At 37.4% G+C, this 25,429-nt stretch overlaps 1 protein-coding gene across 2 annotated transcripts; it reads right to left on the bottom strand.

The window, feature by feature from the left end:
• Positions 1-6,946: 6,946 nt before the first annotated feature.
• Positions 6,947-25,253, bottom strand: dnajc21 (DnaJ heat shock protein family (Hsp40) member C21). Of its 2 annotated transcripts, none has more exons than XM_014988574.2 (12): positions 24,839-25,253; positions 23,616-23,709; positions 23,402-23,525; positions 20,300-20,431; positions 18,860-19,164; positions 18,606-18,772; positions 17,571-17,664; positions 16,881-17,048; positions 16,700-16,748; positions 16,453-16,592; positions 14,437-14,521; positions 6,947-14,256 (listed from the first exon to the last, which is right to left on the bottom strand). In XM_014988574.2, the coding sequence occupies exons 1-12, from the start codon at positions 24,939-24,941 to the stop codon at positions 14,095-14,097; spliced, it is 1,623 nt and encodes a 540-aa protein (XP_014844060.1). In that variant the 5' UTR covers positions 24,942-25,253; the 3' UTR covers positions 6,947-14,094. The 2 variants fall into 2 exon arrangements, with proteins under 2 accessions (XP_014844060.1, XP_014844061.1); XM_014988575.2 differs by having other exon boundaries at positions 14,437-14,518.
• Positions 25,254-25,429: the final 176 nt, after the last annotated feature.

The following is a 25,429-nucleotide window of genomic DNA, read 5'->3' as shown; positions in this document are numbered from 1 at the left end:
TGTGTTAAATATATTGAACTTATAAAACCAAATGACCGGATGCGGCTCGAGAAAGGCGAGAGAACAGAATATGACAGTGTCTAGTAATAACTAACACAGAAATCAGGGGTATCTCATTTTCATTTTTGGCCATGTCAAACTCATGAATGTCCTCCACAGGCCCAGCGATGAACAAAAGTATTGATAAAACCCACAGAAATACTTTAAATATTAATAAGTAACTGCCTCTGCATTCAATAAGTATGCCTTAAAATGAATTAATATGAAACATCTCTTCACGCTGATGTAATTTCATAGTATACAGATAAAAACTGCTTTGATTTAGTTGATAAAATAGTATTTAAGCACACAGCTGTTACTTTGAAGGCTCTTCTGAGCCAGATTTGACTCCCAGGCCTTGAGTTTGACACATGAAATAAATGGAATATAAATAAATATATTCCATTTTTGGAATATATTTTTATCATATAAATGCAATATGATAAAAATTTAGAAAAGAAACTTAAGAGTAGTGTCGGTATAAAAAGTTAAGAAAACATTACAGTTATGAAAAACAGCAGATGCAGATACTGGTACATGTACAAGTCTAATTATACGTTTTGCAAAAATGTGGAAAGCTGTGCAGCGAACAGCAGTGATTTTGCAGAGGAGCTATTCTATAACAGCGTTCTGCATGGAGTGGGAGAAAGAAAGCATAATTAGTGTGATATTTTTGAGGTCTTACTGGAAGAGCTGCATGTTCTGAACATCTTTCTACAGAGCTCTGCAAATTGTAAGAAGTCATCTAAATCTCACTGGCACAAACCTCTTTTTCACCTTTTTCTATAACTGTTGCCTAGCTTAATAACGTTAAGATGGTGATTAGTTTCTGCCTAAGTAAGAACTTCCCCAATCGATGTTTTCTGCAACATCGATTGGGTACAGCCCTGCTGTACTTGTGTACAGCAGGGCTAATTTTATCCTTAGTAAATGCAGTTTCCAGGGTCAGCGCAAAATAGAGAGATGAGTGTTGCACAGCATCTAGGTCCTAGTTAAAAAGCATATAAAACGTTCTTTCTCAGTACAAAAAGGCCTTTTGTCAACATGACATCTCCACTCGTTTTTATTGCTATTTTAGTTTTTTATTCTGGTAGCAAAAGAGGCACACTTATTAAGTTAACCAAGTTTATGTGACCAAAAGAAATTCTAATTAGCTTTTAGTTTAAAGCAAGTATTAAGGAAACACGTGAAGAAAAAAAATATTTCTGATTACATCCACTTTAGTATATGCAGGGGCTTTTTTTTCTCTCCTTTTATTCCCCCACACTTAAATATTTAATTGAGTTTATTAAAAAAAATCTGTTTTGACAAAAGTACAGTAGTTTTCAAATGATGATTTTATTCATTCAAACCAACCTGACCATGTCTCCCATTTTGGACACTATTTATCTCACACACTATACGTTCATCCATCACTGCTTTATACTGTAACTCACCTTGTGCTCACAAGGAACTCAGTTACATTTAATCAACTGTTTGTCTGTTGCCTTCATTTGCTCTGCTTGCAAAAGAAAGGTAGACATTCTTACGTTCATTGTTGAAGGTCTCTAGAATAAAGCTTTTATTCTGTAGAGCACTTTGAACCATTAAATGATCTGATTTGCCCTTGAACTGCAAGTGGATTTTCAGCAAATCTATCAAACAGATTGAAAATATTTACAGAAAGAGAAAAAAAAATGTGGCTTAAAGTTTATAGAGAAACATAGCATATTCTAATAAAGTATTTCCAATTTAATTAAAGTCTCCCAGTTCTTTTAGCACTCAGCATGTTCTAAATACCAAGGTTTTATCTTTTTTTTTTTCTTTTTAGTGAAATAATGTTTAACGAGTGGTTACTGGACAGGAACATTCTGAAAAAATACAAGATAAAACTAAATTCAATGATTTATTGACTCAACCCAATGTGTTTCCAGCCAGTCGTTTTTTATGTGCCCTGATTTTTATTTTATTGTATTTTTTTTTCAGTATTTTTTATTTATTTTTTTTACTATTTTTTATAAAGTAACCAAAATTTGTGCTTTACCTTGGAGTATCATATTCCAATGTTTTAGTTGGAGGTTTCTACTAATGATGCATTCATAGTGAATTACATGTATGTAATCAAAAAGTAGGATTTGGTAAAAATTAATTTTTAATAAGTTTTAAATGTTTTCTTATTATTGGTTAAATTTTTTCCATCCAAGTTTTTGATCAGAAAGATAAAATAATTGTTTCTGACAATAACATCAGTTGTATATGTAGTTGTTGGCACCCCCTTTTGCCAATAAGAAAGCATTTAGTCTTCTAGGAGATTTCACAATACAAAGTTTTCTTGGGAACTGTAAATGGGCAGAGATAGAGATAAGGGGTTATTTTGGTGAATGTGTTAATGCAGCCCTGCATTTTAGATCGTTATTCTGTTAGCAACCAACTTTCAGATTACCATTCATAAATGCGTGTCTTGATATTGTACATTAGGGAAAAGATCTGTAACAGCCTATGTCATCAAAAAAAAGGTCCTTTTCTTTTATGAAGTTATGAACTCAGAAAGTTCATAACTTTCTGAGAGTTATGAACTCTCAGAAACATTCAGATTGTTCTTTGAAGAACAAATGTAGTGAACTAACAGTTTTATTCTATAGTCTCAACAAACGAACTATGAAAGTGCCCAATTGCTTATGTAATCTATGCTTCCCATCCTTGTCCCTGGCCATTCATTCTATGCAGTGCTGTACATTAAAACATAACTAAGATTATAATCAGACCAGCTGCTGTGTCTGAGAGTGGAGCCTTGATGGAATAAGAAAAGCTCCACCATCTGCATGTATCTGCATATTTATCTCCCTTTCCATGTGTATTTGTCAGTTTATACCTTTGGCTGGGTCACGTGTTTCAGCTTAACGAGTGACTGTCAAAATAAAGTGGGTTCTATGTGAAAATGAGCTGTGATCAATGAAACTTTTGTGATTACTGAAGTCTGACCAAAAGGAATCAAAGCTAAGTTAATAATCGGATATGCATCAATGGTTGAGGGATTTTGTATTTTGAGCTGACTTTCAAGAACACAAGAGTAATCCAGAACTATTTCTCAGGCCAGTCATAGTGATGAAGGTCTCTTTCTAAGAAGCAAAAAGGAGTTTCACTCACCGCATGCTTGCTCAGGTGGTAAACAAAACCAACCAGGCTTAGAGACAGAACACTATTTACAAATTGCCATTAGTAACAGATTTGAACTGTGTTACACCACTACTAGGGTTAAATGTGACTCTGTCTGCATGACTGAATTCTGGATATGAATTTGCTAAAATGCCTTGATTTGACATGATCTGCTGTGTTAGTTGCGTTATTGAAAATATAACTACTGGTTGGACGAGCTCCGAAAGGTAATATGAAAAAAATTTCTTCCAGTACTATAAAATAATGATCCTGAATTAGATCCAGTCCGGTGAATCGCAGCTAAATCGGTTTATGAACATTAAACACACCATGTGTCTTGATGCATTCAAGGCCTGCGGGGAGGAAGCTACTAAGAGCACATGTGCCAAAGATGTTTATACACACAACCTCCCAACGTTTATCTTAACTATAAAATCTCTAAGAAAATTCAATTCAATTTAAAAATACTTTATTATTCCCGAGGGAAATTAAATGATCAGTGCTCTGGTGTGCAAAATACAACCATTTATATCCAGAAGTACATCGGGTTTTAATGGATAAACATGTCAGCAAAGCGAATACTTTTAAATTAGAAGTCCTAAAATTAACAATGTCTAGTACATTTCTTGCAATATATGCTCTTGCAAGAAATGTGGTGCTACTTACCACATATGACTTTGAGAGGCTCCAGTGGTTACATAATGTAACTAGCTGAGTACTGGCTCAAGAGGAGAGATTGCTGCAAAGTCAATTGTTGAACTCAAATTGCCGGGCTTCCTTATACAACATTTTACCAAATGGCTCTGCAAAGTGAAATTTGACCGTGGTGTATTATTACTGTGATCGAATCAGAATGTGAGACTGATGGGTTTAATTAATTTATATACTATATATTTCTGGAAATGAATAAATTGAGCTAGCAGACATAGAACTGAGTCGAATAGAGGTTCAATTTAGTTGACAGTCACCTGCATAGGGATAAAAGACATTAACTTTGTAGAAGTTAATTTCATTCCCCCCCCCCTTGTGCTAATATTCCAGAGTGAAAAAGAAAATATATTTTTTATTAAACTCTCTATAGTACTGGGTAGTTTAAAGAGATATTCAAGGAGGCACTTTGAACAGTCGGTTCAGGTACTTCATACTTGTGTTGAGTGCCGACATCATTAAACTGTGCTGTCTTGCATTTTAATTATTATTTATTTTTTTTGTTCTCATGCTCTGAGCTGCAGCCTGGGTGATTAGGGACGGGACCATGGGAATGTGAGTGTGTTTGTTTTTAGAAGGAATGGGAGGAACGGTGCGGTTTCCCAAAGACTACATCAGGGAGTCTTTAAACCCACTATGAGAACGAGGAGAGACCCACGCTGCTGACAAGGTTAGATTAAGAGAACAATTAAATGTATGGTAAACATAACAACCGTCTCAGTTTAAAACTTTTAAACGTATGCATAACACAGATTTCTTTTCCTGTATAATGTTTTGTGTGTGTGTGTGTGTGTGTGTGTGTGTCACTGGTTTTAGCTTCAGCGTTAAATTGCTAGGTATTTAAATAGTGACAGTAATATTGTGTGATTGCATAGGTCAAGGCTGGATTTGGCTGGATGGAAAAGTCAGTTTGTGACTTTCGAAACCGTATGACGTTATTCAAAAGATCATTAGCTTCAAATTTGAAAAAGGTATTAATAAAGCACTGTCTGTTTCTGCTTGTATGTGTACGTACATAGTTAACAGATTTCTGAATTTTACCTCTAAAAAAATGTATTACATACAAGAATAAATTATTGATTTCAGTTTTCAAAAAGGAGTCGGATATATTGTAGTTACTCACATTTCATATAATGAATTATTAGTTAATAGATTTAGATGTTCTGAAGTAATCATATGTTTGAATACGTCAGTGTTTAAAAAGGTTAATTTTCTTTTTTGTTTCACTTCATGGCCCACAAAAAAATCTTTTTACTTGCCACCTTGGTCTTTTGTCCGGCCCAAATGGCAGCACATGTAGGAGTAGAGCTTTAGGAAGAGGGAGATCCTTGAAAAATCCTTAGCCATTAATTTGTGAGGCCCAGTGTGTCTTTAAGTGTCAGATTAATATATACACACACTGTATACATGTTGTGTACCTAAGGTTTTCTTGAGAAAAGCAAACGGTAGCTTGATTTCTGTTTTGAAAGGGAGAAAAAAAAGTTTCACAACATCAAGGTTATAGATATGTAAGCTACCATGCAAATGTTCAGATTCTCACCAACAGCAATGACTTCACTCTGTAAAATCACAAGGACTAAATTGCCCTTATAAGTGAATGGTACACATTTATATGACCTGTATAAAAATTGTAGTGCTTTTTATCAATTTCTCGCAGGTCTCGTCATAGACTAAAAGATATGTCATCCTCCAGACTGCATCCAGGCTTTTTGCTTCTCAGTCCAAGATTGAGAAACAAATGAAAGTTTGTCATTTATTTTATTAAAGAAATATTAAGTAAAAGTTAAAAGAAAAAAAAAGTTTGTAATTTTTCTGCTAGCTGTCTGTCACAGTGCTTCAAGGAAACTATCTTCATGGTAAAAAAGTACATCTGTGGTGTACCAGCCTTCCTCTGCTGCTTCTCCCTGCTGCTAAAAAAAGAAAGCACATCCACTTTATAATCTCACGTTAACATTTAACACACTGTATCAAAAGACAGACTTTTTTTTCTTTTTCTTAGACATTAAATCAGAAAAACCTTTTGTAATTTTAGATCAGTTAAGATTAACTAAATTTCTTGTTTGTTTGGGGTTTTTTCTAAATTGCACGAGACAGAGATTAATAGGAATGAGAAATAAGCTGTTTCCTAAATGGCAAAAAACAAGCAAACAAACAAAAAAAAAACCCAAACAAACAAAAAATAGGTCCAATTGAGAATTTATGGCAATATTTGAGGATTGATATGAATAGACCCTCTCTGTCCAAACTGAATGCATTGAGCTATTTTGCAAAGGATGAGCAAGAAGATTCAGGGTTTAGGTAGAGACAACACAAAAGGCTTGCAGCTGTAATTGCAGTGAAAGGAGGTTGTGCAACCCCCCATGTATTGACTCACATGGGAGGTTGGATATAATGATATTGCACCCTTTTCAGATTTTGCCATGCCATGTATTCCCGTCTTTCCTCTCAACATGAACAGTATACATATTAATTTGTGTAATTTTGTCAAATAAAATCAAAACAAGATGCACGTTTTTCCCTGTTCCAAAGTGATACAAATGTAATAAAAAGCTCATCGTACGAATACTTTAGCAAAGGTCCATGGGAAGGTTTAGAGAAATTTTCATTTTTTTTCCCCCTCATCTTTTTATTAAATGTACGTCAGACATTTAATAAAAGATGATGCCTGATGAGAATATTCACCATCATCAGGTCAGTCACTAATTTGATCAGTGAGCAGAGGTTTGAAGAAGTAGTTTAATGGTTTTCTTCCTTTTGTTGTTAAATAGACAGAAGTACAAATTCCACATCAAATCTAACAATGACTTTTCATGAGCTGCACTGCTTTTTTTTTTTTTTCTTCTTTTGGAGATTCAAATATTGACTTTTACCACATTGCCTCTGTTTATCAATCAGTTTTGGGGATTGCAAGGTTTTAATCACAAACCACTTCCCCAGATTGCTAACTTCCCTTTTTGTAAACTGTTATTTCATTGTATCCGACAGTTTTGTGTTTGTGTGTCTCTCTGTTGAGTAACGCAACACCCTAACGTCATTCTTAGACCAAGACAACTTCATTAGGAAATCACTTTGTAAAATTTTATTTTGACTGGTTACAAATATGAGCCTTAGCAGAATAAATAACACAATAAATAAATGATTCCAATTATTCAAGTCAATCAAGTCAGACAAAAATCCATGTCACGTTTCAAAAACGTGCAAAACATTTGCACCCTTTTACAAGATTCCTATGAGATTAAGACAGAAAGGAAGCTATGGGATTTTAAAAAAAAAATAAAAACAACTGAAGGATTTTAAGGAATACTGCCTTTTCAGGAAAAACGACACCGTGTGCAGTACAACAGTAGCAACTGTGGCTTCGTCACGGTTTGCTCATCCTTCTGAATGAGCTCTGCTTAATTTTCTTAAATTGAATACACGTGGGCTACTTCTGAAATGTAAATGAAAGAAAATAAAGAATAATCTGTTAGAGTCAGAGGTGCTGTCATGCACCTGGACGTGACTGTCCTTGTTGTAGATGGAACACAGGGATGTCAGCAGTACTTCTTTCACATTAAACCCCAAGACTCTCTGCGCTTTAGTCCCTGCCATTTTCGTTGTGCTGTTAAGTACGTCTACTAAAAGGAGTGATTAGCTGTGAATCACATGTTCTTACAAAGACTGTGCCAACTCACATGCCCATTCAAAAGCTACAGGGATTAAATGGAAAGAGCTGCTACATAAAGCTGTGTGCAAAAAAGAAAAAAAAAAAAACTTTAAAATGAAAAAAATGACCTCCTTCAGTAAGACTGAAGGAGGTCATTTGCAGGTTGGTATGAAAAGCCTCTCATTCTAACAGGGCTAAAAAGAGCCTACCCAAACAAAAGAGAGATGTACATCTGCAAGTAGTTTGAAAAATTTGTGCTGCGTTTCACTAACAACCTGAATGTTTTCTGGTAAATACCAACATACAGATCCTTATTGATTTTTGTGGTTTTCCTTGCATCTAAATTTAGAGAACAGGGCCATTAAACACAAGCATTTAGTTGCTTAGACACAGGTAGAAGCATTCTGTAGTTGTTTCTCTTCTGCAGCTTTGTCCTTAAATGCTTGGTCAGGCAAGTGAGTAAGCAATTCCCACTGTGAGCATGAACAGGGAAGTTTCCATGACGAATGTGGACTGAGAATATCACATTGTCTGATTATTATTCAAATGTCTGATCCCGACCTTCTTGTTGTGCACAACTGATTTTCATATGAACGTTACTTTCATTCAAACATGACTTAACCCACACACTGTAAATGGCCTGCAGCAATATGTAGGTGGCAAAAACTGAATATTTAGTCAAAATGTGCATAATACCCTTAAGTTGTTTTTCTTTTTCTTTTCTTTTTTTTTTTTTAGAACATGTCACAACATATTATTGCCATTTTCTTCATTCAAAGCCAAAGAATAGGGTAGAAGAATGAGTCAAACTAACTAAACTTTAGAGGACTCTTATGGTTGGGAATTCTCTTGTGGGATTTTCTGATACAGAGCAAAACAACACATCAAATTACAGCAGAATTGGCCAGATCCTGAGGCAACATAGCACAATACCACCATCATAATCTACTGTCAATATGATGTCCTACTTCTGAATTGTTGTTTTACTTTTTCACCAGATGTAATGAGACCTGGACCTTCTAAAAGGTTTCACATTTATCTCAACAGTCCACAGAAAATGTTCCCAAAGATCTTGGGGAGCATCAGTGTGTGTTTTGGCAAATGTAACAAGGTGCTAAATCATGAAAACTGACCTTAGCTGAGGCAGGTTCTGGGTCATGTGTGGCGTATTGTTCTAGAATTTCTTTTTCAACACATTGTGTTGCTTTTTAAGATCTTTTAGCCTGCTTCAGACAGTAATCAGACTTTGATAAGGCTCGGCTTATTAAATAATGAAGTGTGGTTAATCACAATTGATTCCTTATTTAGCAATGGTGGGTTGTGGACTGAGGTCAATTATATTTTCACATAGTGCCAACTTTGTGTGTATAGGTCCTATAAACTATTAAAGGGGCAGTATTATGTATTTTTTGGTTCATAGTGCCATTTTACAACACAATCAAGTAACTATGTTACTTTCAGTTGTTATAAAATGCAATAATATATCACTTAAAAGAAATTTAACTTTGTAATTTAACGCCTTGAAATTGTGTCTCTGTCTCTTTAAAAACTCCTGCTCCTCCTGAAAATCCACCTGCGGGAAGTCATCACAACAGCGCTCCTCTATTAAGCATTTAGTAACATTTTTACGAGCGTTGCACCGAGAAGTAGCTCACATTACTCAGCTGATGTGCAGTTCCACCAGGTGTTTGCTAATTGCTGCCAGCTAGTCTGAAGGAGCTGAGTGGGGGAGTCGCGGAGGAGAGCTGCTCTGTGAAGCGGAAGCTCCGATGATTGGAAAACTGCAGCTCCACAGAGGAGCGTTTTGCACAGCTGAACGGTTGCCACGGGAGATTAAAGGATTTCTCAAATATGCATGAAAGAATCAAAGCAACACTCTAGGTATGCTTTTGTCGAGGGAATAACATTAGAGCTCAAATAAGTCGATTTTTCATGATACTGCTCCTTTGAATCAAATTATCATTTGGACACTAAATTTTGTACTTTGCCATTTTACCTTTATCTGATATTAAAATTTGTGTGACGATCTGAAAAATGTAAACAAAGAAATGCAAAATCAGCAACAAATCTTTAAAGGAGCAAGCAGCTTTCATGACACTGCATTCCCATCCCTCCTCGTGTTGCAGTAGCGTTTGCACGCTCAAAGGAAGTCTGGGAATGTGATCAGAAATCTGAAAAAAGCAGGTTCACGTCACTGCTAATTTTATCTTACAAGTCCTACAGGAAACACAAGACTTCAAGTCGTCAGGGTCAAGTTTTTGTTTACACTGTATGAGTCAGCCTCAGGCAGAGCCATAAAAAAAAAACATCAAGGAATTTGACTTTCATAAATGAAACTGTAATCACAGTTTTCTCACCAAGACAATGCCCAAATCATAACATGCAACAATAACTGCTCCGGAAATTATGGACAACTAATTTGTGTGCTGTGTACAAGAAAAGAGGCAGAACAGGACACACTGTCTTAAAACGCTGGCGTCTTTCAGGATCTGCTCCAAGTTATTACAACATTTTCTACCAGGTCATTGTGTTGTGTGTTTGAGGGGAGGAAGGGAACTGCAGCACCAAGGAGGAGGATATTTTTAAGCTGAACTGGCTCATTAAGAAGGCAGACTCTGCAGTGTGGCTGTGTCTTGAAGGTGGCAGAGCAGAGGACGCTCGCCAAAATCCAGACGGTTCTGTCCAATCAGAGCCAGTTCTCGAACCTGGTTTTCTCCCACCAGTAAAGTTCAGCGAGCACCAGATCCGTTCTCTCTCTCTCTCTATCGATAGAGACTTTGTATAGGCCGCAATGCAAACTTTACGGGAAGATAAATACACTCGCCTGTAAGTTTCACACGAGCTTGACTATTATTAAAATTGTATTGTTCAAAACTGCCTGCTCGACTTTCTGAAACTATTATTCAGACTAAACGTGTGTGTGTGTAGGGTCATGAATCGGACTCAATCATCATCACACACTTGTTAGCTAATTGGACACTACACAATCGTGGGGAAGGCTGCTGACGTGACAGATGGTCAGAAGGGAGCAACAGGTATTACCAACATCCTTTACAATGAGAGCAAATCATAAAATGTCATTCCTCCAGAAGCAGGTCGTTCAAAACATGGGCAAAAATACCGTTTCAATTTGCGTTGGGAAAATAAAGGGGAATTTTAGAGTAATTCCTGGGAGAGACATAAAAAAAAAGGCTTTCTCCCTCTCTTATTTCTGGCTACTTTGTTACTTGCGTTGTAAAGTTGAGCTCTCAGGATGTTAAATAAGTTGCTAAAATTAACAATAGTAGTCACAGCTTTTTATGAAAAATCTGTCCCGTTTATATTTCTCCTCTCAGGGCTAAGTGATCTTTCCTCCACTGTCTTCTGACTAGATTGTTCCTATATTGTTTTTCAGAAAGATTTGAGCTTACAACCATTTCATGGAAGGTTAAATGGAAAGAAAAAGTGTGCTCAGAAAAGTTGCGCCAGCAGCAGGAATAATCACAGCCTCCAGAGGATTGCCAAGGAAAAATCAATTGAAGAATTTTGGGGGCGCTTCACCGGCAGTGGACTCAGGCTGGAACCAGGAAGCCACATTCCTCACCATCAATCCATTCCTGAACCAGAAATGTCAGAAGCCTTTTCACCTGGGTTAAGGAGAAAAAGAATTGTACCGTTGCTCAATGGTCCAAAATGTGTCTTTTCAGCTGAAAGCAAAGTTAGCATTTCATTTAAAGTCAATGTCTTTGATTCTCTATTGAACTGTGCTTGTATCTGACTCTTTTATCCAAAGCTGCACCTTAAATTGTATTGTTGTATTGTGTAAGATACAAATCAGTTTTTGTGAGCATTGTGTCACCAGAGAAAAACTCTGACACAGAAAACCTTTCACAAATGTATTTGAATCAAGATAAAGAAGAAGAGGGCAAAAGGCAAAGAAACGCAGCCAAGAATGATAAAACCATTTACAAGAGATCCTTATTAAAAGAATGTGAACCCACTAAAAAGGTTTTTATTCCTCACACAAGCAACAGAGTATCGCTGCGTGGCCCCTGCTGGCGATGTCAAAAACATGTCAGGTTCACAGAAATGAGTTGCTTTTGTTCCCTATTCTTTTTGCTCTTTTGTATGAATTGTTCAGGAAACAAACTCTTGCAAACCAATGTGGACTCTCAACCCTGTCCAACTAAATGTCCTTTCACTTTAGTTTTCAGTAATGCCAAAGTCAATGCACATGCAAAACAATAATTTGAACATTTTTAACAGAAAATTCAAAAGCCATCTCTCCTTTCACAGAGGCAATCCGTCAAAGCTAACCTTTTAATTAGTTAAATGGCAAAGCTGGAACTTTTAGGAAAGTCATAAGAGCTTCTTCTTGTTAACATAAGGTTCCACAAAAAGCCTTTTGCTTTCCTACATGCACCGTTTTTGTTTTTGTCACACAAATATTTTGCGTATTGTAACAAGCACGTCATAACTTTAGTGCTCAGTTCAAAGACAGATCGGTCTCTGAGCAAGCAGTGGGTGGGTTATTTCTGTAGGATTTCAGTAAGGCCTACAAATGGGATGTGCAACAAGGCTATTGGGTCTATGAACTTGGTCTCAAGATGTGTGTAAATTATGCTTTTATAACGGGTAAAGATGCCGCTATTTACAGATGTAGTTGAAACTTTGTCTGGAGCTACATCTAATCCAGAGGACTCCAAAGCGTTTCACACCACATTCATTAACCCATTCATACGCAAATGCATACATTCTTGGTGGTGAGCTACACTATAGCCACAGCCACCCTGGGGCAGACTGACCGAGGCGACGCTGCCATACAATCAGCAACACCAGGGCGGTTGGTAAGGCGGATGAAGTGTGTCCAAGGATACAACAGCTGAGACGGACGGAGTGGGAATTTGAACCAACAACCCAACATTTGCGTTATAAATATCTGCCACTAGGTAGCTCTGAGAAACCATTCAAATAGTTGCTTTTTAATTATTCTTAAATTTTTATGTTTTTCTTTAACCTTTGCGAGAACCTACATGCGTCAATGCTGTTGTTACACTTGAACTTTCGTACTGTGCAACATTAAAGGATATCTCTATTCTGCTACATTTATTTTTTTTAAATCTTTGTTCTCAGTACCAGAACTTTGTATGTCCTTGCTCATTGTCTTTCTTTGATGAATTCTGAAAGCTTTTGAAACATGAGTTATACCAACAGGGTCAACCTTGGTCATCCAAATGCTGCCATTGACATAATCATCTCTAAAACTATCCACCGTCTCCTGCCTACTCATTTTTTAATTTGATATTACAGCGCAATCCTGTTTTCAAGTGTATTCTTTATCCTACTTTTTTGATTGTTACTTTCTGTTTTTTGTAGCATTGCCGAGCTTGGTGAGGGTTTCTGTCTCCTGATCCTTTTACATGGAACAAACAGCTTTTATTCATTTCTTATATTTAGTATTGGAGACGCCATGTATTTTATATTTGCACTTTAAAGTTAACATATTGTTTTATCACCCTTGAAATTACAGCATATAACTTACATATTAAAAAAAAGTTTTTTGTTTTTTTTTATATACTCTATTTACTATAACTGTCACTGTGTCGTGAGTGTAGTATCAGACAGGCTTTGGACAGGATTGCACCACTCACATTCTCCCCGTTTCTCTCCGTTACGCTACAGTTCCTTCCTGACAGCAGAGAAAAGCCACCGATGATGGCAGATAAACAACTTTCCTGTCATTGTAAATGGTTTCTCCCCCATTAGTACATTAAGCAGAATGTACACAAGGATGATTGACAACGCCAATGGCGTCCTCCTGGCTCTGACAGGCTGTTTTGGCGCGTTATTGCAGATGGATGGATTGAAATGAAAAATGGTTCAAAAAGTACTGACTGAAGGATGCTGAATACAGTTTTCAGCTTTGGATGTGCTGTGAGGCTGCAATCATAACCCAGACACATGAAGCGGGGGCTGAAGGCACGGGCAGATTAAGATCACGACAGGCAGGGAGCAGGAAAAGATGACGGTCAGGAGGCAAAACAAGAGGTCAGGTACGTCCAGAGGACTCTAAAGCTCTTCACACTGCATTCATTCTTTTACCCATTCATGCACACACTCGTTCCTGGAAGCAGAGTCAGTCATTGTTTTCTGTAAATCTTTTCAAGTAACCCGTGTGATTACAAACTCATTTCTTTAGCTTTTTTATGTCATTTATAAAAAGGAGCTTTTATTCTTTCCTGAAGCCGACCTATTCAGCACAGTGAACTCAATCAGCACCTGACAAGAACAATATATTTTTTTCCTGTTTCAATTTTTCTAATTCAATTCAGCTTATGTCTTAATAAACCAACCTTTTCTCAATTCAATCCGCACACACATGCACTGACAATGGAACCTGCAACCTTGTCGGACAAAGTATGCTTTTCATTTTTTTATTTTAAAACTACATCTTGTTTCACTCTCACCTACTGAACTTGCAGACAGAAGGTTAGGATCCGTATTTGGCTTATCTCACACAGATAGCAAAAACATCTCCAAATGAGTTTGTTTTGGGTCAAAGTCTTATCAGCCGCAGTGAGAATGCGTTATCTGTTTTTCCGCTTTTCTTTCCTGCTCTTGCTCGTGGAGCTGTGAGTAGCATTTGTAGAAATAGCAATAGCGTGGCCGCTGGTCTTCAGATGGTCAAACAACTTGTTTCTTGTGGGGAACTCGTCGTTGCAGGTAACGCAGCGGAGGTTTATTTCCTTCTGGAATTGCAAACAGGGAAATCACACTTCAATTGTTGCAACATTTCCAGCCACAAAGGAACTCAAATTTAGGCCCGGAAAGAAAGATAAAAAAAAAAGGGGAAACAGAAACATCTCCAGTGAACACAAAGTGACTATTTAAGGCTAAACAGTATGTGAACTGTGTCTTTTTGTACGTACCTCAGGAAACTGTTCAGTGTGTGATTTGGTGTTCTTTGCCTTGTCTTTCCCGCCTCCCTTTTTTCCTTTCGTCTTTTCAGAGCTGCTGAGAGAACATTTACGTGACAGATAAAAATCTAGTTGTAAACTGCAGGCATGTGTCAGATAATATGTCGAAGGAAACTACACTGAATATTATGATAAGTAAATAGACTTTCTGGGCCTCATTCAGCATCTGATATCCTGTGTCCGGATGTTTTTGCGTTGATAAAATAATGTGTGAAGATTACACCTCTGCATTTTTTTTTCTACAAAAATAATTTAAAAAAACTGTACGATGTACTGATATTGCTCATGTGCACACAAGTTGTTTTTTTTTTCCACAGCCTCAGGAAACTCTTAGAGTAAATTCCAACAAATGTCGTTGACAAATTGCAGTTACTCATCTTTGTAGTGTACTGAAATTTTCACTGTAATTCACTCACTGCAGTAGACAAAGTGAGACACTCAAGAAAACATAGATTGTAAAGAATCTGTGGTGGGGAAAAAAAAAATCTGCTGCATTTTGTCAAACTAAGAGGTTTTAGACAAATCTAAATCTAAAATAACTGGAAATCTAAATTTAGATTTCCAGTTATTTTCCGTTTAACCAATAACTTGAGACAGGTGTCCTTAAATAAGTAATTATATATATATATATATAATTACTTATTTAAGGACACTTGTCTATATATATATATATATATATATATATATATATATATATATATATATATATATATATATATATATATATATATATATATATATAAATAAAAAGCCAACTGAAACTGCTTCTTGCATATTTACGCGGGTATTTTGTTGGTCTGCGCATGTCGCTCATCAGAATAAAGTCAGAGGAGTCTGGCTGGGCTGCTGCAAGATGTTGATGTAGATCTGCTCAGATTAATAAAACCTAAATCTGTTCAGGCTCCTTCAGTTTTAAGGCTTTGCCTCTCAGGATCATGAATGCACTCTTTGATATTGAATGATAATTAAAGCCAAAACAAAACAGTTGCTTGTGAATAATTAAAAACACATTGCTGCAACAGCTCATAGAATCATGTTCAGCACCAGTATTTTTGAGGTTTTGTAGCCGGAGAAACCCAACATTTTGAACTTTTGCTGAAATCTCAGACTTATGCTGTTTAAAATGCCTTTTCCATATTTTTGTGTTGATATAAAATTACTGTTTTGCTGTATGATCTCAATGTTGTTTAAGAAAACAACTTTAGGGACCTAACCTGACATTTTAATGCTTTTAAATACAAGTCCAAGTATTTCTTTTAAGACAATAATCTATATTCAGCTTAAGAACTCTGTAAGCTTTTCAAATGAGACATAACAAATTGAGTCATAAACTTTAGGTTTTTAAAATGAAGCCAGTATTATGTCTGTGCCACAACATCCATTTTTTTCCCTAATGAGCAAAATTCAACTCAGTTCTAACCGTACAGCCTTTTCCATGTTGCCGCTATATTTGTACTCCTTAGGCCAATCTAAATTTTCCGAGAACCTTTCGAAGAGTAAATTATTTTTATATATAAAACTACATGTAAAATAGTCTCAATATTATTGCATAATTTTCATTAAATGTATGTTCAGTGTTATTTGGCTTTTATTTGTTTGTTCTTCTTCTTGGCTTAAAAACAGGAAATCGGAGAAGCTGATTTACTTCTCTCAAATCTTTAACAAATGACAGGAAATTCCCATTATCTTTGTTTTTTGTTTGGATTACAGTTCTTCTGTCTGAGCTGTGCAGAGCAAAAAGATGACATCACAAACCGAATAACATCTTAATGGAATATAATTAGACTCTGTTGCTTGATGTGCACCACGCAGAAAGAGAAATGTAGCCCAAAACTGCTCTTACTTGACCCTTAATAATGGAGAGCTGCTCATCAGTGAAGGCAGTTATTCTAGGAATTTCAGGTAACAGCTGGATCAGAAAACGGACAGGGATTAAAGAAAAAAACAAAAAAAACAAAGTGAACTGACCTTTTGACTTCTGCAGAGGGAAGGTCCTCCTGCTTTTCAGGTTGTCCAGGGTTTTCTGAGCTTTCAGGGACTTCTTCCTCACAGGTGGTCTGTGATGGTATCGTCTCCTCCTCCTCCTCTTTAACCTCAGCGGTAGTTTGCTGTGCACAAAGAGAGCATCAGTGGGATGCCGTAAGACTCATGAGCAACTTTTGGTAACCTCGACACCTCCACACTTTCACTCAGAAATAGGCAGAACGTTTCCCACCTGTACTACTTTCTGCTGTTTCTTTTTCCTCTTTTGCTTTTTTGACAACCTGAGGATGTGAAGAGAAAGACTTCAGAGAAATAAATAAAAGCTACATATTTACACCATACACAAACAACCGTGACCACCTGCTGATTTTTTTTTTTTTTTTTTTTGCCGACTTGTTTATGAATAGATTTACTTTTGCCTTGGCTGTTCCTCCTCTTCCTCCTCCTCATCCTGCAGGTCATTTTCTTTCTCCCCATCCTCCTCTCCGTTCAAGCAGAATGAATTGTCTTCTTCCTCCAACTGTTGCCGTAGCAACACCACCATCTCTCGGTGCTTTTTGGACTTTTCATGGTTTTTCATGCTGCAGAGCAGAAAAAAAAAAAAAGAAAAAAGAGTGAAATCAATATTTGGAAATGTGACTAAGAAAGGAACACGAATTCAAATCGTAGATAAACAAAAATCTTACAGTTTAGTAAATGTGTTTACCGATTTCCATATTTCATTTCTTTTTAATGGTACCAGTAGGACCAAGAAGCAGAGATAGGGCTGCAATTGCTTTTTTTCAACTACATGCAACATGAACAGCTTCGCACCAACAGCAAGAAGCACAAAGACAGAGAGCTATTTATTTACAGCGCCTTGCACAAGTCCACACACAACATATGCCGTTTCACATTTTACAGAATCAAGTGTGACAGATAATCAAGTAGATCAAGATTGCTAAATGGAAGTTAAGCTTTTTGAAGTTGTACAAAAATATTTCATAAATCTCCAAATTACTGCGTATTTATTAACCCTTGAAATGTGGATCCGTGTGATGACTAAAGGCCACTGAAATGAAAACCTGGACAGGGGAGGGTGGTACGTTTGCGTGGAAACTCACGCTTTATCTGATTTGAAAGACTTGTCACAAGCTGGGCAGTAGAGATCATCGTAACAGTCGATGGTCGGGTCGTCGTCGTTCGGCTGCTCAGCATCTGTTAGGCGCAAAACAGCAAAACACCATGCATGAGCCCTTTATTGCATCTTGACCCGTTTTTACATGACTTTCACATAAATGTCATAAATGCAAACAACAAATTTTTAAATGGATTTTAAATGGTCTTAATAAGAACGTAAGACAGATCAAGACAGATTTTACTGGATGCATGAGGTTTACAAGCAACACATCGTTTCCTCCAGATTAAATTCCTCCTGCTGATAAAGATATATTGTATAAATATCTGCCTGAAAAGCCCCATTGGGATATTACCTATTAGGATTCATTCAAGCCTTTTCATATTCCTTTGCAGAAGAAGCAGCCATAAATTGGCCGTTTCATCATTTTTAGTTTTTATTTGAACCATAAAGTACGTTATTATGTTCTCTAGGTAGCAAAGTTTTCAACAATTTCAAAATTGTGTTTAGGAGCGAACATAAAGTACTTTTATAGCCGTCATCATAATGTAATCACAGTCGGGGGCGGGGGGAGGGGGGGTTGTTAGGTCTGTTAATTTATTAGTAGCTGCACTTTCATCCAACTCACTTCCCTTTTTTCCATGTAAACCAACCACTTTGCACACAACCATTTGTGATGTGCCACCAAGTGCTAACATCACTCATCATTTATTTTGTATGTTGTTTTCATGTTCATTTAACCGTCTTTCCGTTGATTATAGATCTGATTCCCGTTTCTGATCAGCCAGTTGATCTATGAAAGATGATAATCTACTGACTTTCCATTAATAATCGAGTTATTTTAAAAGAACTGCTCAGAGACTAATATGTAATGATTCTATCTGTGTCTAGAAAATAAAGATACTCTCAACTACTCTTATCTACTCTTATATATTAACCTTGTTTTATAATAGGATATATTTTTGTCAAGTCTACAGTTTACATATTTGAAAGGCAAAACACAAGTCTGTAGTTTCTTTACCTCCGTCTCTTTCACTGTTTTTCTGAAATGTGTCCACATCCACCTCCTCTTCCTCACTCTCGGATGTGTCTCCAAACTCCTCTCCGTACTGAGCTTCAATCTGCTGCAGCTCCTTCTCCAGCTCAGACATTGCAGCCCAGCTCTGCTCCTTGTACTCCTCTGCCATCCTAGGATGGAAACACAGAAAAACACTGGAGCAGGGACAGACGTAGAACAGCTGCTGCATTCGTCCCAACACTTTCATCTCAGCCTACTTGGCTTGTTTGAGCTTCTGCTGTCGCCTCAGCTCCGCTGTCTTCTTGATCTTCTCGGCGTTCTGCTCCTCCACCAGCTTCCTGTGGGCCTGGACGCGCCGGTCCCTCTTACGGACGAAGGCCACCAGTTGCCGCACCAGCTCATTGCGCTCCTTTCGAGCCTTTTCCCTGGTCTTCTTGTTCTCCTTCTCCATGGCCCTTTTTTCCCAGCGGTTGGACGCCTGCCTCGTGTCGTACTCCTCCTTCCAAGCAAAGTTCTTGCGAGTGCAGAAGCTCTGCCAGTAGGCGTAAAACACATGGACTACCTGTAATATGGAAAAGGAGGCTGGTTAGGAACACAAACTGGCTGCCATCGTTTCAAATTTGAATGTCAGGTGACATCGATCCAAACTACTTCTCAGTATCTTTCTCATAGTTTCAGAGCGCAACTGGTTCATAACACGTTTCAGGTCTTTCCCTGGTCAAAAACATGAACCTTTTTACGTCTGTGTAAACACCCAGACTCCATGACAGCTAACGTGTTGTCAAAGTATTCACACCACTTAGCTTTTTTCACATCTTACTGAATGAGAACCATTTTCAAAAGCTAAACTCAGTTTAACAAAATATGCCTGAAATAGCTCATTATGACAAAGTGAAAACATCTTTTCATGCATTTTTTGTCAATTTACATCAAGTAAGCATAGTAGCTAAAAAAATATTGACGCTATGACACTTAAAATAGACCTGAGGCGAGTCCGATTTCCACCAATCACCCTGGTGACGGTCAAGTTGGAATGATTGGTGCAGCATATCAAAGCAGAAGCCAATCAAAAGAGAAAACTGAACTGATCAAACTGGCATAAATCAACTCAAAAAGAGAAAATATCCTAAGACAGCTAATAAAAACACACGCAGGAAGACATGAAGCCATGGGCATGTGAATACTAAAAACAATGACTTAACAAGCCTTTGTTAATTTTTAAAAAAGCTTCTTTGCATTGTCATTTTTGTCTGAAATGCACAATGATTCAACATCACCTCTACATGAGCCATTTAAAAAGAAATAGAATGGCCAGGTGAAAGTCTGATTGAGCTTTAACAGGCCAGTGATGCTTTAAAAGCCTCCAAAATTTCATCAGCATTTCTCCACTGCACTGTTAAGGGGTCATTACGTTTTTGCCTCACTGTGAGATTCTCAGTCATTTCAAGACATTTTAATGAAACCACTGCAATGCTGATAACAGTCATTAGCCTAGACATAATAATCATGACGTTCATGTACTTCCTGCTCTAATTACATCACGGTGAATCTGCACAGTAAAAGGCCAGACAATGCGAGTTTGAAAAGTTGTGAAATTGTGGTAAACGCTGAATGACGCAGCCTAAATCTGCCGCGAGTCCTTAAGGGCTGAACCTCGAGGAGGACCTGGGGGACGGACGTTTCAGTATGGAGCTTACTGTATCATAATCGCCCTGAGAATCTCCAAAGGGAGGAAACCCTTCTTCCTCTTCCTCGTCGTCCATCCTGCTGTGCTCCATCTCCTCCTTAACAATGGACTCAAAAAGATTCCTGTAAACCGTGTAAAAGCCCTGGGGAGAAAAAAACACACCATAGGAACAGTGAATTAGAAAATCAGGGTTCTGAGAGGCACCAGGAATTTCCTTTCCCACAGTTTAATGGCACTGCCAGCCTAAACATGGGATGATGCTGATGAAGGTGGGCGAGCACACAGGGGGAAGAACATATGTCGCTTCTGTCACGGGAACGTCTGCGGCAGATGCAAATCCACTTTTCCAGTTGATAAAACGGCATCACGGTCACAGCAGGTCAGCGTCGGTAGAAGTGGAGTATTAAGAAGCCAACATTACAGAAAAACTCAAAAAGTTTATCAAAATTCTATGTTTGTCTTTTTCTTTTTTTTTAGGTGGCATTTAAAAAAATTTTCCAAAAATAAAACATTAACGTATCCAACATAATGTAGTCAGACACGCAACAGTGAACCTTTATCCTTGAAATCTTAACTACCCTGATCACTCAATCATCCCCGGGGCTGTTAGCTGCCTGCGTTTCCACTGCAGGAACTCTGTATGGAAATGACAGAGTCTTTCCTCCTACAGTTTGCAGGACCTGATGCAGAGCATGTGAGGAGAAAGAACAATTTATTTTTGTATATAACAAGTTATGATTTTCAGTAAGAAATCAATATTTGTTCATTTACTCTGAACTTGATGCAAAGGTGAAACTACCAGTTTTTAAAGGTACTTTCAAAGATGCAAATTTTCACCCAAGAAGAGGCATAAAGACACCCACTGGCTGGAATAATAACCTAATCTCCTAGAGCAGTAACTTTTTATAACCGTGCTCACAGTTTGAAACAAAATAAAATTCTCCTTGAGCTCGGAAACGATGTGTACCAAAAACGATAATTTACTAAATTCATTTTAAGGCCCCCCCCCCCCCCCCCCGAGTCCCAAACATACGCTTAGTTTCTTTAAATTTTTAAATCTCCTCACAATACACATTTAACTACGCAAGACCCGGAAAATATTTAATTCAGTATGGTTAGTGAACATTGATTGTGAACCCACATTTTCCCGATTCAGTTTCAATCTTCACAACTCTGTGAGCTCTTGGGTCTCGGCTTTATACTGCTCTGGTTTGGGCAACAAGAACAATAAGAGACATTTGGTTTGTCTATGTTATTTTCCCACATAGACAAACATTTATTATACTAAGGCAGTAGTCGTGTTTTAAATATTTAACCTACAAAAAATCTGACTGATCTTTTAGATCTGGGAACATTAATGTTTGTCCTTATCACTTGTGTAGAAAACGTGCGAGTTGCAAGTGAGATAATCATCACTTTCATGGTGCTGATCACAAGGAGATCATGTATTTTTCTTCATTTTATGCATTTAAACACTAAAGGGACATGCTGACAAACGAGAGGTATTATATTGCACAAAATTTACCACTAATTTATTGAGATATGAACCAGGACCACCGGAATATCAGAAGTGCAACAAAATACTTAAATCCTTTCGCTATAATTTTATTGTATTGAAGCCATAATGGAAACTCTACCAAGGACTGTTTAGAGATATCCAACTTTAAGAGTTCAAAGTTCAGGGGTTATATTTCAACTGAAAATTTAAAAAAAAATTAAAATAAATCCAACTTCAAGTACAAACAAATAATGCACTCGCCACCAATCAGAAAAGCAGTGCATGTTCACTCCAACACAGGATAATCTCAAAAGCACTATTTCACCACTATAGGCATTATGTGGGGTAAATATCTGTATGTCAAGTTTTTACTGTGGTAGATGCAATGGGAACAGAGATGGAGCCCCAGAAAAGTACCTGCAAAAGGTCCCTGAAATGGAGATGTGCATAAATCTGGGTCTTTACAGTAGAAGCAAATTAAAATTAGTCTTCATATAAAAGTGAACCTCATCTTAATCCGAAACACTTCTGTAAATTACAAACCATTTTCAAAAGTCAGACTATAAACAAAAACGTTTGCACCTTTTCCTCCAGGTTTCTTTACGAAAGCAACTAGTGAAAATATTAGCTGGATTTTTCATTATGCGTCTCTGTTTTTACCACTGATGGACAGCAAACCCTGCATCTGGCCTGACAACTGAGATTATTAGTGTACAAACAAACAAGCAGATGGGATTAATGGAAGAAGGTGCTCTCTGCTGGCCAATATATAGAATGCATTGGCAAGTTTATAGAAGGAAACCAGTGAGCATGTGCAATCTCTTAAACTTTGTGTGCGTAAAAGTTCAAGTACTTTACTTTCCATAAAGTAAAAGGAAAGGTTGTAGTCTTGCTGTCCTATCTAAAACCCACACACAAACGTTGAATTCTGTAAAGTTTTTGCCAACTTTAAAAAGAGAGGATTAAAAAGAAGTTACTTTGACAACTAAAATAGAAGGGCAAAAACAAGTGTAGGTGTTTCAAGGCTGAGATCTTGTTTGAAAATATATATGACATATATGATAAAATGTTTAAAGAATCTCTGGCTCTCCATTTACCAGAATTTGTCGACTAATTATAGTTGAATGTTTTGTGAACAAAAGAAAACAATTGAACGAGTGAAAAATGTCTGCTCTGACTGATATTAATGCAGTCAATAAGATTGGCTAATAATCAGATAATTGTCTCTATTCAAATTTTTGTGCATCTCATTCGTCAAGGATAAATTGATTTTTGTGTTGTGTAATTTTTGGTTTGCCTGCCACCTCTGTTAGTTCAGCCGCTTGCGACAACAGGTTGTTGTCACTGTACTGGATTAAGTCATACAAAAAGCAGTGGAGTTAACTTGGCAAAGAATAATGGAGGACATTTAAACAGCGTTAGCAAAGAGTTCTTATTTAACTGCATTCACATAATCATGCATTATTCTTCAGAGAAGAATAAGGAAATTGTTCAATATTCTTTACAAAGAATAATGAAGAACATTTAAACAGCACAAGCAAAAGGTTCCTATCTAACATCTAACATCATACACATAATCATTGCCCCTGCAGCCACAGATGCAAAAGTCCAAACCTTCTCATCATCTCCGTATCCTGAGTAGCATGTGACTGTGAAGTACTGCAGGAGGTCAATGCTGTCGTCTTCATAATCGCCGCTTAGGCCTCCTTTCAGCAGAGCTTCTCTGTGATTGTCATACCTGGTCCACAGGAGGAGAAAAGGTCGTCAGTAAGGGTCAAAGAGCTGCTGCGGCTAACACTCGCATAACCAGGAGGAGGGCTGAATTCACCAGGCTCTCTCCTGCGGATCGCTGAGGACATCGTAAGCTGCTTGAATGAGCTTGAACTGCTCTGCGGCCTCCTCGGCGTTCTCCAAGTTTTTATCTGCAAATTTCAGAGGAAACGCACACAAAGTGATATTTAGGTGAAGTATTTCACCACATGCTGCTTTCCATATGTGAAAAACCATTTGCTCTCTGAACTCAGTATCTCCTTTTGGCAGAGAAAACTTACAACGTTTACTACTTAGGCCCACTTTGTGTAGATATTTCTTTTAGCTCAGCCATACTGGAGGGTTTTCAAGCTTGACAGGCCAGCTATAGGTCATGCCACATTTCAATCCAATTTTTTTTTTTTTGCTTCCTTCTGAATGAGTTATAGATGCACTGAAAGTTATTTTTACAGGTCGACCGATCCAAGGAAGTTTGCTGCTCTTCCAGTTTCTTCATTTACAGATGTCTCTTAATTAGGCTCACGGAAGGTCAAAAGCCATATAAATTATTTTGTAACCTTTTCCGACACTCTCTGTGAGCTGTCTTATCTCATTAGATTCTATATCAGGTGGCAAAGTCCTTCAAAATGACTGCAGATAGAGTCGAGCATGAATGAGTCACACTTTATATATGCATATGAATCAGAAAGAGATATTACAATGATCAGTGGGGTTTAATATTTTTTCCTGCTCTTTACTATACAGCTTAAAATAAGGCTTTTTGGTCTTAACACATTTCGGTGTTAAATAAATCATATAAGCTTTCTCTCTGCATTGCGGCATTTAGTCAATAGAAATACTGACCTGAAACAAGAGTTGTTTTAACTTCATATGGTGGGAGGGGTTGGGATCTTTTTTATTCATATTCAGTGTGTTTGAACTGTATGCAGTGAGTGCTATTTGATTTGAAAATGCAGCGATATACAACTGAAACTACACATTTCCCTTAATTCATAAAAACTATGTCTATTGGTGTCCTTTGGCGATTGAACAACTAATAAGTCGCATTGTGCTGGTCAGAGCAGATTACCTACATGTTTTAGATGTGTTTCTAGTCCATCACAGGACTTTCAAATTGCTGAATTGCGTCCTCAGCACATCGTTAAGTTCTACAAGAGCTGATAATGAACAATTTATTGATTTACAGATGTTAAAAAAAGGAAGCACTTATACAAGACAGGGCTGGAGTGGGCCACATCAGACGTATACAAACATCTGGATGATGACATGCATGCAGCTCACCTGGGTGCCATTTTAAGGCTAATTTCCGATAAGCTTTCTTCAGATCATCGTCTCCCGCGTCTCTTTTTACTCCCAACACTTCATAGTGACACCTCATCTTCATGGAAACCGCCACACTTAGGGATAAGATACACTGCAAATACTCACGTTTCCCTACACGCGGCTAATATTAGCATTTGGTTAACTGTTTCTCTTTTAAAACATCGTTAGTTTATCTTATCCAAGAACGTCAGTTATCTTATATATAAGGATATTACATATTAAAATATGAAAACAGGTCCTTTTCGCCAACATGCAGCCTTTAAATAGGCTTAAATTGTGAATAATATTGCGGCGCTGGTTAACAGCCGGTATGGGTAGAATGTTCTTCTTCGTCCTCGTCCTCTTCTTCTTTGCTGGGTAAGGCAGAATAGACGCATCGAGGGTGTGTTGCTGCCACCTACTGTTCGTCATTGTCCAAGTCAACAATATTATCCCACTCATTTCATACAACGCGTCTCATTGACGTGTTTCTTATCATTTATGAAACTGAGATCATTTTTTCTGTTAGAAGAGATGAGAACAACATTAAAACAAATAGCAAATTTTAAA

This window comes from Poecilia mexicana, unplaced genomic scaffold, assembly GCF_051168715.1.
Source record: "Poecilia mexicana isolate PSO_F unplaced genomic scaffold, ASM5116871v1 scaffold_12, whole genome shotgun sequence".
In the NCBI taxonomy this organism is placed as follows: domain Eukaryota; kingdom Metazoa; phylum Chordata; class Actinopteri; order Cyprinodontiformes; family Poeciliidae; genus Poecilia; species Poecilia mexicana.
The sequence above is the reverse complement of the archived record's forward strand: the minus strand, read 5'-3'. Positions and strand labels throughout refer to the sequence as shown.